Source organism: Nuphar pumila, chromosome 3 (genome assembly GCF_984573655.1).
Source record: "Nuphar pumila chromosome 3, dmNupPumi1.hap1.1, whole genome shotgun sequence".
Classification (NCBI taxonomy): Eukaryota; Viridiplantae; Streptophyta; class Magnoliopsida; order Nymphaeales; family Nymphaeaceae; genus Nuphar; species Nuphar pumila.
This window is the reverse complement of record NC_143251.1, coordinates 140086264-140101451: the sequence shown is the minus strand read 5'-3', so window position 1 is coordinate 140101451 and position 15188 is coordinate 140086264. Positions and strand designations below refer to the sequence as shown.

At 38.2% G+C, this 15188-nt stretch overlaps 2 protein-coding genes across 2 annotated transcripts; one reads left to right on the top strand and one right to left on the bottom strand.

Moving 5' to 3' along the window:
• The first annotated feature begins 3793 nt into the window (after positions 1–3793).
• Positions 3794–5819, top strand: LOC149844094 (peroxidase 24-like). The gene is made up of 4 exons (XM_090001034.1): positions 3794–4009; positions 4323–4517; positions 4635–4800; positions 5396–5819. The coding sequence occupies exons 1-4, from the start codon at positions 3794–3796 to the stop codon at positions 5797–5799; spliced, it is 981 nt and encodes a 326-aa protein (XP_089857160.1). The 3' UTR covers positions 5800–5819.
• A 1172-nt stretch (positions 5820–6991) lies between these two features.
• LOC149844093 (peroxidase 3-like) lies at positions 6992–9940 on the bottom strand. The gene is made up of 4 exons (XM_090001033.1): positions 9725–9940; positions 9374–9565; positions 9041–9206; positions 6992–7398 (listed from the first exon to the last, which is right to left on the bottom strand). The coding sequence occupies exons 1-4, from the start codon at positions 9938–9940 to the stop codon at positions 6992–6994; spliced, it is 981 nt and encodes a 326-aa protein (XP_089857159.1).
• Between the last annotated feature and the right edge of the window lie 5248 nt (positions 9941–15188).

Below are 15188 nucleotides of genomic sequence, written 5' to 3'. Positions count from 1 at the left end.
TATATATATATATATATATATATATATATCCACCTCTTTGTCTAGATAATCATTGTTAAATTGTGAATTATCAGGGGAGTTCAGTTCCACTAATCCCCTATTCATTCCCCATCTTCATGCCCCTCTTAAATCTTATCATGCAAGTTGTTTTGATCAAATCTGACCCTACAGATGGATTCGTCGTGGTTGATTTAATAGAAATCTACCCTTGAATCATATTTAAAAAAAAAAAAAATCAATCACAATTTTGTGATTTGTCAACCATTGTTTTTCCAATGATTAAACAAACCTACTCACAAGTTGGATTTAGGCGATTTAAATATAGATCTTCACTGAATGAATGATGCAGATCACATATATGGAATCCCCATTTGATCAAAACAACCTGCATCAATTAAACCCCAAGAAAGGGTGCCAAGATAGGGATGACATAGGGATGAGTGGAATCCATTTGTTATTAGCAGGGATAACTTGACAGTGGTCCAAAATTTGTAAGTCAACATGACCCACAAGTCTCTCTCTCTCTCTCTCTCTCCTTTGTCTAGATGATAATTTTTACTTAATAAATCATATCTTATAAGTAGAGTGTAAGATTGTTGAAGTTGACTTGAAGGCTCTTTTCTTCTTTCATAAAAAAAGAAAAGAAAAGATTTGAAGGCTCCTTTCAAGAGCCCTACATTGTGGTCTGGAAACACGTTTTCAATATTCATATATATGTGTTGCCAAAATGTAAGAGGGCTCTTTTTGGGGAGGGCAGATAGAGTGATCGGACCAAGTACCTTGCAAAATACTTGATCCAATCACTGACAGCCACGTGTCCCCTACTACCCCTCTTTACAAGGATGTCATTGGTTGGTCAAGTTCCTACACAAGATATTTGGTCGTCAGTAGATCTGATTTCCTTTTTTGCTCATGCCAACATCGTGGCCGTCCGTTTTGTATTTTGAAAAAGTTAAAAAGTCAACAAAACAGTTATATGCTACGTGGCATTCATCCAAAACACCAACAGACGGCTACGATGTTGTCATGAGCAAAAAGCTCATGCTCCGCATGACTTGATCTGCTTCCTTTTCTTTTCGGGTTGCCCAAACTTAGTATTGGAGAATGTGGTATTTTTTTTTTTAGTCCAAGAGAAAAAAGCCCTTCATTACTGATCACCGATCGCACATTGGCTGGCCTCATGCTGGTAAAACCCTTGAGGTACCTCCGCCTATTAGGAGGTACACCCAGTTTTGACTCGCGACAAGGGATGCCACCGATGCCAATTACTTCCCAGTCCAGTGCTTTGGCAATATATTTGCTTTCATAGGCGGAGCTGTGTGTGTGTGTGGGGGGGGGGGGGGGGGGGGAGGACTGGGCTACAGTCCAGTCCTGCCTCCCGAAACAGTTGATTTTTTTTTTTTGTAAATGCCCAGTCCTAGCCCAGCTCTGATTCCATATGAAATAGATTTTTATCCATTTTTTTAGCCCAGCCCTGACTGCAGCAAATAGTTTGATTTGTCCATATGAAATAGATTTTTATTAATAATTGTAGCCATTTTTTATTTTATCTTCAAATTTTTTTTCCGGGGGCGCTGCCCCCGAACCCCCGACTATCAAACCAGTTTTTTTTCCTCCACCCCTGTTTGCCCCCCCCCCTCACATGAATCCTAGCTACACCATTGTTTGCTTCTAAACAATAGAAGGTGTTGAGGAAAGCGCGACAACACTCTGCACCTAAACAGCACTAGGTGCTCGGGAGACTGCATTGCATTTTCTGATTCTAAGCTCAGAGTGTGGACCACTTGCATTTCTGTTTTCACCCTCTAGATAATAATTGGTGAGTCCACCCCTGCCTTCAAAAGTTGTATGTTAGATATGGTTTTTGGCAAATTTTACCATAAGAATTTGATCTCTATGGTTAAACTTTTGGATCAAACTTTTTTTTATGTGTAGATAGGATTTTACAAAGATCTAAAAATCAAAGGTTCTAAAATTTTTGAATCTTTTCATGTTATAAAATTTTACCTACACCAAGAAAACTTTGATCTAAGAGTTTAACCATATGTTTTCAACCATGAAGATCACATCTACGAGGCCAGATTTACCAAAAAACACATCTAATGTATATAATATTTTGAAAGGAGGACAAGGGGGTGGACCACCCTTCTTTCTCATAATTGATAACAAAAACTTAAAAATCACAAGGGCTGACTCTAGTTTTTTAATTGACCCATGTGTATTTTTTACGAAACTTCCTTTCATTTGTATATTTTTCGTTGTGTGTGAGGAAATTTCACACCATGATATTTTGATGCACGTTCACGAGCCACCCCCACCCTTTCTCATCCAAAAACTTAAGGAATAAAAAAACATTTTCTACAGTTTCATCTATGGCTGTCAATGCGGGCAGGTTATATGTTCCCCAGGAACACGCACTGTAGCTACAGTGCGTGTTCCTGGGTACCCACTGAGCGCCGCATGGTGCTCAATGGGGTGTACGGGGGAGACATACACCGTCGTACATCCTGCAGGCTGGTGTATGGCTCCCCCGTACGCCCCACTGAGCACCATGCAACGCTCAGTGGGGACCCCGCACTGTAGCTACAGTGCATGTTCCGGGGGTGCACACGCTACACCCTCTCTAGATCACAGCTAGAAACTTAAAAAAAAATCCAACTCCATACATACGACATAGAATAATCATTTTAACAGGTCAGACATAAGTCTAAGGCTTTGTAATTAGCAAACATAAAGTAAACGTTTCATATATATAGCGAGAGAGAGTAATGGGTAGGTGCCATATGTTTTTTGTGCCTACTGAGCTTTGAAAAGATTGTTCTTGTTTTTTTTAAATCTGACCATACAGATGTGATCTACATGCTTGATTTTATAAGAATCGATCTTTGGATTGTCCGATTCCAGATTAAAAAATCAATGGTCTATAATTTTGAAAAATATTCAATGCTTAAAAAGTCATCTTTTTTTTGTCAAAAAACATGATCAAGTGTGGTTTCCTAGCAAATCGATCATGCAGAACACATATGTAGGGTCAGATTTTTGAAAAACAACCTGAAAACCCCTATCCACTGGCGTTAGAAACAAAAATCATTAGACACCTACCCATTGCTATATATATATATACCACTTTTTTAGCCAACCATGAACGAACCAGTGTATTGAGGTTGTTTTTAGCATCCCTTTAAAAGGGCATTCTGCTCCAAACATAGAACCACGCCTCATTTAAATCTTATTTCCAGTACCATAGTAAAGATAGGCCAAGCATGGCAGATTGGCAGGTCATATATATATATATATATATTCATAGCAAAGTAAGAGTAATAAATGATAACGATAATATTTGAAATTAAATGTGGAAACTACTATCATTTTACAAAACAGGAGGACGAGTAGTTTGACTATTAAAACCTACTAAATGACAATGAAAGCAATAATGCAACACTTAGGAACATTAAATAGCCTAGCTTAGTGTAAAAGCATTTGATCTTAATGAAGCAAGTGGGGGAGGTTAGATAGCGATCAAGGAGAAGCAAGTTATTAAGCAAACAAGACGGCTTCTCGGCAAGCAATATACTCAACCCAAGAGATAATTGAGAGTGATCTTTTCATTTTGAATATTAAAATATCATAATCACGTTAAAGAAAACATAGTTGACTATCCTACGTAGAACTAGAACAGTCTATAAAAGGATGAAGGGGGAGGAGTTGCATAGTGTGTGTGGGTTGTGAAGATCAAACTTGGGTTTTCTCTTTTTGAGGTTATCAAGCTTGGTTTTTCTCAAAAGCTGAAAGAATGAAAGGTGGTGGTGTGGCTTTTTTTGTGATAGTGTGCATTGGGGCGGTGGTGGATATAGCGCATGGTGGTGGGGGACTGAAGATAAATTTCTATAGAAAAAGTTGCCCTAGAGTTGAGAACCTTGTTAGGAACATTATATGGGTTAATATACCTAGCAACCCTGTCTTGCCTGCAAAACTGCTTAGGTTGCATTTCCATGACTGCTTTGTTAGGGTATACTCTCTCTCTCTCTCTCTGCATTGCCATGACTGGCCATTCTTTTTGTTTGATGGAAATGTAGACACCACTCTCTCTCTCTCTACACAATCACATATTCACATACAAGTAGATAGTCACATACTTGCTCCGATCACTGAACCAGGCCTCCGATGAACATGGCCAATTCTACTTGCTACTTGGACCTTCCAAATCGATTTGTCCAAAGCTCTAGCTAGTAACTGTAGGACTGTTGATCCACACACACACTTTTCACTCTCTTATATTTGCTTGCTCACACTCATATTTTGTGTGGTATATATTCATAAAGGGATGTGATGGTTCCGTGTTGTTGAACTCAACTGCTAGCACAAAGGAGGCAGAGAAGGACGCTATCCCAAACCTATCATTATCTGGTTTCGACGTCATCGATCAAGTGAAGGCTCAGGTCGAAAATGCATGCCCTGGGATCGTTTCATGCGCAGATATTCTTGCATTGGCTGCCCGTGATGCTGTCTCCTTCCAAGTAAGCTCTTGCATATCCTTGCATGGGTTGCACGGTTTATGCTACTCTGCATGTGCCCATGCAGTTAAGTTGCTTCACATGCATGACCTAATGATTTTGTTTCATTTTATTGTGCAGTTCAAGAAACCATTGTGGGATGTTCTGACTGGGAGAAGGGATGGGATGGTCTCTCTTGCTAGTGAGGTTCCTGGTAACATACCTTCACCCTTTGCCAACCTTACTGTACTTCTGCAAAACTTTGTCAACAAAGGTCTCAATGTCAAGGACCTAGTGGTTTTATCAGGTATGATTTGGTTGCCTTGACGCTATATTTTTACATCCCTAGCAGAATCGGTTGATTATGTGTACATGTGTAGTGATTCGAACCGCAGTCACAAATCTCCTTCTCGAGAAAAATTTCGACAAGGGAAAATCTCATGATATTTTGAAAAATCTAGTTTTTTTAAAGAAAATCTTCAGAAAATATTCATATGTATACAAATATAAATTTTATATAAAAATATTTAAAATCTTAAAAAGTTGTTTTATTGTGTTAATATCGGATTAAAATGTGATATTTTGAAAATATCATGCTTTTTTATTATAATATAGGCCTTTGAAAAGATCGGATGACTTTCAAAATATCATTGATATTTGTGTCTATGATTCGACCAAATTGGTTTGAGCTTCAGAATTTTTTTCACTTTATACTCCTACCTATTATCTGGATATACCAAGAGAGATGTGAAGTCCAATGAGGCTACTCCGAAATACTTATTCGATCTCTTGATTGTCAAAGATGAATAAGAAACTGACCCTTTACAAGTGACATTGAGCTAGATCAAGTTTTATATACATTTAGAGCCTCTAACAACTATATGTTTTTGCTAAATATGTAGGTGCACATACAATTGGTGTTGGGCACTGCAATCTATTCAGCAAGAGGCTCTACAACTTCACAGGGAAAGGGGATGCAGACCCTTCATTGAACCCCATCTATGCAGACTTCCTGAGGACAAAGTGCACCTCTCTCTCAGACACCACAACCACAGTTGAAATGGACCCTCAGAGCTCCCTCTCTTTTGACAACCACTACTTCCTGATCCTCAAAATGAATGAGGGTCTCTTCCAATCTGATGCATCACTTCTCACAAGCAAGAGATCCAGTCTGGTAGTTGACTCCATGCTTCACTCTAGGAATTTCTTCAGCGAGTTCAGCAATTCCATTCAGAGGATGGGAGCGATCGGTGTGCTCACAGGGAATACTGGGGAGATAAGGCAGGCTTGTGCTCTTGTGAATTGATGCTTAGACTGAGTTCATGTTAGTAGGAAAATATTGCGTGAACCAAGAATAAAAAGCAAGTTGCACTGGCCAATTTGTTATTTCTAAAGATCAATAAAGAAGTAATTTACAAGTTGTGTTACTTTTCAGTAATTTGGTAAAAAATAACTGATATTATAAAACATTGGATTGGTTTACTGACTTTACTCGTCAATATTTTTAGCTTCATGATCAACTTGGATTGCGTTAGACTACTTGGGGCTAAAACAATGTATGTTAGGTACCGGATGTGCATGCTATCCAACTCACGGTGAGTCGGAAATGGATTTATTGAAATAATTAACCGGGTGTAGCAGGATCCGGCTTCGTGACTCAAAAGTGTGTGTGTGAGAGAGAGGTGTCAAGACTTAGTTTTCAAACATCAAACCTGCCAAATCGGTTCCACTCATCCCTTATGTCATCCCCTATCTTCATAGTACCCTTTCTTTGGGATTCTTTAATGCAAGTTGTTTTGACCAAATGAACTCAACAGATGCGATCTACATCTACATCATTCATTTAATGAAGATAATTGCCGAAATCTGACTTGTGTACAAGATTTTTTGGTGATTCAAAAATCAATGGTTGACAAAACACAAAATTTTGTGATTTTAAGTCTTTTTTTTGTTGAAAAAAGACAAATCAATGGTTGATTCATATTAAATCGACCATGCATTGAATCCATCTATAGGGTCAGATTTGATCAAAACAGCATACATCATAAGATTTTTGAGGGGTGTGAAGATGGGGGATGACAAAGGGGATGAGTGGAACCCAACTGCAAACCTGCAGTTAGGTCAAGAGATCATTACCACTTTGGGCGTTTTGAGTATAAACCCAACCCACAGATCAGATAAAACGTTTTATGCAAAATGTCAACATAGAAGTTAGTGACACTTCCCCTGTATAGTGGGATCCCTAAAACCATAGATGCCAAACAAGACAGGTGTCATTCAGGTCTTGTATCATTCACCATGAAAAAACTTTAAACACTAGAGAGAGAGAAAGAGAGAGAGAGAGAGATGCATTGCGTTGAGTTACAACACTCAAGACAACTTTTTTTTGTCTGGAAAGAAATAAAGGAATTATATAGATTGAAAGAATTAGCAGAACAGACTTATTCGTTGCATGCCAAAATCCAAATTACACATCTCATCTCTCACAAAATTCACGATTAAGAGTTGATGACAGAACACTTCCTCCTGATCTCACCGGCCTTCCCTGTGAGCACACTAATCCTCCCCATCTTCATTATGGAGTGAGCAAAATGGATGAAGAACTCATGAGATTTAAGCATCTTGTTGACCACCTTCGTGGAATTCACGTTGGTGAGGAGGGAGGCATCAGATTGGAAGAGACCCTCATTCTCTTTGAGGATCATAAAGTAGTGGTTGTCAAAAGAGAGTGAGCTCTGAGGATCCATCTCAACAGTGGTGTTGTTGTCTGAGAGAGACTTGCATTTTGTTCTCAAGAAATCAGCATATGTTGGGTTGAGTGAAGGGTCTGCATCTCCCTTGCCAGTGAAGTTGTAGAGCCTCTTGCTGAACAGGTTGCAGTGTCCAACCCCAATGGTGTGTGCACCTACAAATCCACATATATCAGAAATAGATTTGTTAGTTTTTTTTTTGACAAAAAAACTTGTGGGGGCACCCCACGCGCCCGATGCAAACAGTGGACACACGAGACACTTGGACCTTTTAGGTGTCTCGTAGTGTCCCACCTCTTCCCTGGAGCAGTGGTGTCTGGAACACCTGGAACAAAAACAAAGTTGAAACACCTTGGACAAAAACCTGGCTTCTCCAGGACACCTCTGCTCCCAGCCATCAGTGTCCAAACAGGACTGTTCTACACATTCCTGTCTACGCAATCAAACGGGCCCTGTGTGGACCAGCCTCCTGCTTGGACAGTAAAACCCCAAGATTGATTTGGACCCCAATCAGACTCTTGTATTATCTGGATCAGGTCCTCTTCTATCTCTTGATCTCAAAGTCGTATAACATACAGGATTGATCACACCAGATCAGAATCCAAAATCAAAATGTATGCAATGGGTCTGAATCTGAGTCCACATGCAAATGTTATATGATTTGGTAATAGTATATCTAGATCCAAAATATAAATGGCAATATTGGAACTTGCAAAAAAGGACTTAAAACAAGTTTTTTACATGTAAAAAAGCAAACAGATTGGATTTGATCCAAATTCGACATAGGTCTTGCATGAAACACATTAGTTCCATTTAAGTAAATCTGAATATGATCCGAATGCATATTCATATCTTACTTTTGGGATCCACACCCAAAAAACAATGTCAGACTCGGATTGGATATCTAACTAAATGTGATCAGTTTGCACCCCTGCCACGAACACTAGAATAGTCAGAGTGAAGCACATCCTGATTATGTTGCCATTTGAGATCCATATCAGAATGGGTATGCATGGTACTCTACAACTTGGTCTATATGGACGTGGATCGAGCAAAATTAAACCATACTATGCTACTAAACCAAACTATGAACTCACATACATGAATCAGAAGTAGGGGTGGCAAAACCTGACACGACCCGCCAACCCACCTCTTAGGCAGGTTCGGGTTGGGCTTAAACTAACCCGTTTAATAAACGGGTCGACCCACCTAACCCGTTTATTAAATGGGTCGGGTTCGGGTTAGGGGTATGCCAACCTGCCAAGCCGGCTGACCCGTTTAATAAACGGGTTAGGCGGGCGGGTCGACCCGCCAACCCTCCAACCCGTCAACCCACCCGCCAACCCGCCCGCTAACCCGCCAACCCGTTTATTAAACGGGTTGGCGGGTCGTGTCGGGTTACCCGTTTAATAAATAAACGGGTCGGGTTCGTGTTTGCCACAGCCGACCCGTTTAATAAACAGGTCGGGTTCGGGTTGAGGTATGCTGACCCACCAACCCGTCGGGTCGACCCGCCAACCCGACCTGATTGCCACCCCTAATCAGAAGTGTCAAAAGTATTCAACATTAACGCTTCACATATTAGCCACAAAGACAAAGGCCATTGGCAACCAAAATTGCATTGATCAAGTTGGTTTGATTCTATTTTAGATGCACCAACCTCTGCATAAGGCATTTAGGCTTCGGTTTTCTTGGTCTATATAGTGACCACATAATTTGACCTATGAATCCATAGACTTGGGAATTCTTAGCCCCAGTGAACTCAGTTCCTAGCCTAGTCCACTGAGCTAAACTTACCAGATAAAACTACTAGATCTTCAAGGCCCAGTCCTTTGCTAGCAAAGTTTTGCAGCAGGGTGGTGAAGTTGGAGAAGGGTGAGGGTATGCTTGAGTTAGCCTCAGACAAACGCGAAATGTTTCCATCTCTTCTCCCAGTCAACACCTCCCACATTGGTCTTTTGTACTGCAACAAGCTCAAAAATAAAGCACAATGAATATAAAGGTATTCAATCAAACTAAAGCTTGTTTAACGTTAGAGCAGATGAAAATAACGTGAAAATATTCTTTTTTCAATGTTGGTCATCTTTTTTCTGGGAAAAAAAAGAAAAATTCAAAGTTGGTATTAATTACTTGGAAGGAAACGGCATCCCTTGCTGCTAAGGTGAGAATATCTGCACATGAAACAACTCCTGGGCATGTTTGCTCTAGCTTAGACTTCACCTCATCAATAACATCAAAGCCAGATAATGATAGGTTTGGTGCTGCATCTTTTTCAGCAGTATTGTTGGAAGTAGAGTTTATGAGTATAGATGCATCACATCCCTTCAAAAAATAGCCACAAGTTATAACATAAATAAACAAATATATATATATATATATATATATATATATATATATATATATATATATATATATATATATATATATATATATATATATAATATAAGCGAGAGAGAGAGAGAGAGAGAGTTTCTTTCTTACCCTCACAAAGCAGTCATGGAAATGCATCCTTAACAACTTAGCAGGCAATGCTGAATTGCTAGAAACATGAGCCAAAGTTATGTCCTTAACAATTCTCTCAGCATTAGGGCAGCTCTTCCTGTAGAAATTAAGCCTCAGCCCTGAAACTCCTTGAGATGTTCCAAAAACCAAAAAGCAAGAAAAGAAAAACAAGAATGCTAAGAAGCACGACTTCATGTTTCTTGGCACTACAACTATCAAAAGAACAAACTGTTTTTTCTTCAAAAGAACTAATACTTTGCAACCTATTCAGTTCCACACAACAAACTACGCACCCCAATGCTCCCTTTTATAGCCAACCATAGAGACTCATCCTACTCATTTTTTTGCATATTAGGTATCAAAGGAGGAAGGAGACAAGCCATACTCATGTAAGATACAGGTAAGAAAAGCGTAAACTTTTTTGTTCTCATTTTGTAGTTAGTAAGAATCAACTGCAAATATGCCATAGATTATGGATGGCCAATGTCAACTCTACTATGTATTTTTCTATTGCACCGCTTTCCTAATTGTCTAATCATATGTATAGGAGACAGCAGTCATGCATAAAGCCATAGAAACAAGATATACCCAATACACTTGGGTTGAATGGTCTACCTGACATTTTATTTCAGGAACCGGAGAGGTGTAGCTGTCACATTGCATCTGATCCCAAGGCATGTAGGTTGGTCTAGGAGATTCAGATCCAAACTTAAACAATGAACTAAGGGTGCGTTTGATTAACTCAAATTCTAACTGGATTCAAATCCATTTTTCTGGTGAGAGAGAGGTATGAATGCTGTGGATCACTGAGGAAATCCATTGATCCATGGACACACAGATCAAGGTGTTGGGACATTCCTTGATCCAGGTAGTGGCACGGTGTGGCTCCGGATCTGAGTTATTAAGATATCTCCTCCAGATCCCTTCAATCTTAGATCCAAGTGAATCGAGTGCACCCTAAGATTCTTGTATCTCTGGCCTACCTTCCTCCCTCGAGGCAAAGATTGATGAGTTTGGGGTTTACTTTTGATTTGAAGATTGAAAGATGTAAGATCCCAGTCTTTGCAACAAACATGAATCTGCGTGCAACCCATGCCAGATCCAACACATGAACCAGAGATCCATGCATAGCATTCAAACATACCTTAAGGGTGTGTTTGAGTACTTCGGATCTTAGATCCGAGGTTTTCTAACTAGAGATCCGAGAATCTCTAGTCTGACCCCCCTCCCATCGGACTTGAAATCTGAGGTTTTTGGCCCAAAACGGGAATCTCAAAACCCCCGATTTTAGATCCTCGTTTAAGGAGGTTGGATCAAGGCATGAGCCCCACACCTTGATCCACAAAACCTCAGTTCTCCTCATAGATCCGAAGTAACCAAACACACCCTAATGGATTCGGACGAGGGTATCCAAAACCAAGATTGGAACCTTGGGTACTTGTGGGCCATTGAATAGTTTGGATGAAATTTTCCTTTCTTTAATGGGTCAGATCCATTGCCTATATCCAACCTAGATTGTAATTTTAATATTCAATAAGAAAAGCCTGGTCCATATGTTAGGTAAGGGTCTCAAGTTAGCCAGGTTGGATAGCCCATTGTCTCTATCCGGCCTATAGACAGCAGCAACTAAACCCATTTTGAATGTTGACCGAATGTAGTATATATATTCTTCTTAAACCCCAGGGATTTTGTTGAAAAACCCTTTGAATGATCACCCTGGTCTATCCAAACTCATTCATTTCTTTCATTTCGATGACATGATATGTGTGGCGATGTTGATGATGTGAAAAACTAAGCAGATTAGGAAGCAGTGGCTCTATATGATGGATCCATCCATCCGTGATCTGATGCTGAGATTATGGTGGATGGGTGCAAGAAACAAATGTTGTTGTGGGCGTGTACACGTGTCCAGCACCAACATCTTTGTCTAGCTAAGCTTTAGGAAATTATCCCATGGTGTGTATATATATATATATATATATATATCTATATATATATATATATATATATATATATATATATATATATATATATATATGAGCTAAATTACTAAATTCATCATCACGAACACATTGAACTGAACAATTTCATAACTTTTGAATATATATATATATATAGAGTAATGGGTCCGTGCTAAACCAATTTGGTGCTAAACCGTGTGTTAAATGGGTTTTTCGGACCTTTTTCATTTTATTTTTAAATTCTGACCGTACAGATGTGATCTATGTACTTGATTTTAGAGGGATCAGCTCTTGAAGTGTTTGATTCCAACACATTGGTGGGTTTTTATAAAGTTAAAAAAATCAACAGTCCAAAATCTTTGTAAATTTTGGAGGCTCCAACCATCATTTTTTTCATCGAAAACACATGATCCAGGTGTGGATTCTTAGTAAATCGACCATGCCCAACACATTTATGGGGCCAAAACCACATAAAAAGCACTAGAGAAGCCCGAAAAAACCATTTAGCACGTGGTTTAGCACCAAATTGGTTTAGCACAGACCCATTTTCTTATATATATATATATTGAAAATATTTGATCGTGTCCTACCTCGTGTCCCGAGTCCACATTGTGTCTGTGCTCGTAACTTTATCAATGTGACTTAGGTTTTCAAAAGTGCTTATTTAGGTGACAAACAATATCATGACTGGGATATCCATGAAGCTCGGTATTTCTTTATACATTGTTCATCAAGTAAGAGAAAGGTCTACTTCATCTTTTTCTTTCAAGTTCCATCAACATATGGTTTATAGGTCATAGTCTGGTTCCACAAGGGGCCTAACCCCAGCTTGTCCATAAGAAGAAAAGGTGTTTGTATGGAACAGGGAAGTTCCATATGACGCTTTTCTAGAACTTTCTATGCATGCCAGTTTCCAGTGGTATCCTAATCACCATCCTTATGATTTCTCATTATCTTACTTTTCTTTTTAATTATCTTTCATATAATTATCTTTAGCAATATCATAATTTGAAATTCTAGCTAGGCTACTTCTATCATAGCCATTCATGCAAGAACCAGCTGCAACATATTGAGCACTCAACAATGAAACTTTGACTGGATTTGGATCCAAATTTATTTTAACTAGGATTTTGTTTTTGCCCTTTTACAGACCTAGGTATTGCATTAATTAAGGCATGAAGCACTATAAGTTGTGGTACGGGTGTACAGGAAGGCAGCTGTCATGTTTATTGATTTATGGCCTACCAGTTATACAACTATACCATTGGGATTCCAACTTACAACGTCCCAATACAAGGTGACATGAAGCAGAGGCCCCCATTGGTGATCATGATGTTTATTGGTACATATAGATAAAAAAAAAAGAACCTAGTTAAATTCTGATACGCCAGGGGTGTTCATTTTTTTACAACAAAGGTGCTAGCACAAATCTCGGTTTGAGTCAACTTTCACATCTTACTGTGAGGTCGAGTATTACATATCTATAATGTTAGATCTTTACACTACAATGATGCAGGTCAATAACTGCGATATATCTTGACGTTATTGTCTTGTTTCTCGCTGCTATAGGCCTATAAGAGCGAGAATTTTTGCCTATAAGTCGTCAAATAAAATTGACCTAATTTGTTGAGTAATAATGGTGACATTTATACCTCGTTGTCAAAGGATGAGCCAACAACAATGAAGATTCTCACAAGAACTAAGAACACCAACAACGACATGACAATTTTTAACGCCAAGATCCTTGGCTCGCCATTATAAGCTATCTATAGGTTATAACATCAATGTACTATTCTCATTGTTATAGGCTATAATGGTGATATCTCTATCTCATCATGATATAATGAGAAGAATTAACTCACTGTTATAGGATATAATGTTGAGACATAGATTTTTCCTATAACGACGAGAAAGCGATCTAACCGTTATAAGCTATAAACCTACAAAAAAAAAACCAGTTTATGATTTATTTTTATATTCAACAAAAACTCGCAAGAAAAATATACTTCAAATACATTTTCAAAAATAAAAATCCTTACATCCTCTCCAAGCTTGCAACAAATACACTTCAAATACAAACCCCCTACACCTCCTACATTCTCTCGTGCAACAAACATATACACTTCAAATATTCACATAAATCAAAATTTAATGTGTCATGAACATACACATTTTTAAAGTTATATAACATCTTTCTTAGATGCTACATAACACTGAAAATGTATATGCCTATCATAGGAGAATCAAAACAATTAGATCTTAAACAAGTAAACAAAGAGTTTAGAAATTGTAACAATGAAGAAAATTATAGTTAAATAAAGAGAGTAGAAATTTTAGTTCTAAGATAAGGTTTTGTCTATGTGCATCCATGTAGGTCTACATCTTCTTCTCTCACTCGTTTTATTTCGTGTCTTTCTTGCTCTCTTTCTGCTCTTTCTTGTTTTTTTCTGCTCTTTTCAGTTCTCATTCTTCTCGGTCTATCATTTGTTCTTCTCTGAATTGTTGAAGCTCTGTTTGCGTCGCCTCTAGTTGAGAAAACTCTGAAACTCAGACTTGACTGTAGATGGATGGTTTGGAAGGAATGACAAATGTACTTACCCCCCTAATATACCTGTACCGCTCCCTGAGAACCTTGGCAAAGACGTCTCGCTGCGTCATTGACAAGCCTCCTTGTGAAGAAGATGTTGAACTTTTAATCTCCACATATTATATCTTCGTTTGCACATCATTAATAATTGGTTATCAATAACTAATGATAATATACAAAATATAATAAATGAATGTGGCACTACAAAGTATGAGTTACCTACAAAAGTGTTTTCCGCACCGCTATAGATGAATGTCTTGCAATCTGAATGGGTGTGTATCTCTTTGTAAAATGCACTTGCCATCAGTTTTTGCATATCTATTTTAGTGACAAATTAAGAATTTATTAGATCAAACATATTTATTACTATACTATATGAAAAAAATATACTTAAAGAACAAGAAACTTACCCTCGTATGATTCCTCTAGAGGTACAAAGACGATCTACTGGTATGTAGGACTATCTGTTTTGCTCTATTCACTAAATTTTTCTTCGACACCCGTTGTTAACCAAAGAAAGATCCATTAGTAGACAAAAATCTAAAAATTAAAAAAATTAATATTTTATAAATATATATCAAATATTTATCGTCTAGTAGTCTTTGATGAAAAACTTGTAAATCAGTTTTCACACTCAAGAGTCACATCCATCGGGTGGACGTTATTCTGATACGTCATAGTTTTCAAACTTCTAGTAATACATGTGAATACCTTCTCGAACCTTTGAGTATGATAGTGCAAGTTGCTTCTCCACACATGCTTGACGTTCAGGTATATCATTGTCTAAATCAAACTTGTTCTATACCAAATTGTCAAAATATAGTTAGTAATATTTTTTTATGGATTAATCTGTTTATCAAAATATAGTTAGGTAATATACTTATATAAACTGCAT

What these genes read in the sequence shown, in the direction of transcription:
- LOC149844094 (XM_090001034.1), top strand. Translation starts at nt 3,794, where the DNA reads ATGAAAGGTGGTGGTGTGGCTTTTTTTGTGATAGTGTGCATTGGGGCG. An exon ending in TCCATGACTGCTTTGTTAGG is followed by an intron (nt 4,010 to 4,322) that starts GTATACTCTCTC and finishes ATATTCATAAAG; the next exon opens with GGATGTGATGGTTCCGTGTT. An exon ending in GTGATGCTGTCTCCTTCCAA is followed by an intron (nt 4,518 to 4,634) that starts GTAAGCTCTTGC and finishes TTTATTGTGCAG; the next exon opens with TTCAAGAAACCATTGTGGGA.
- LOC149844093 (XM_090001033.1), bottom strand. Translation starts at nt 9,940, where the DNA reads ATGAAGTCGTGCTTCTTAGCATTCTTGTTTTTCTTTTCTTGCTTTTTG. An exon ending in TCCATGACTGCTTTGTGAGG is followed by an intron (nt 9,566 to 9,724) that starts GTAAGAAAGAAA and finishes TATTTTTTGAAG; the next exon opens with GGATGTGATGCATCTATACT. An exon ending in GGGATGCCGTTTCCTTCCAA is followed by an intron (nt 9,207 to 9,373) that starts GTAATTAATACC and finishes AGCTTGTTGCAG; the next exon opens with TACAAAAGACCAATGTGGGA.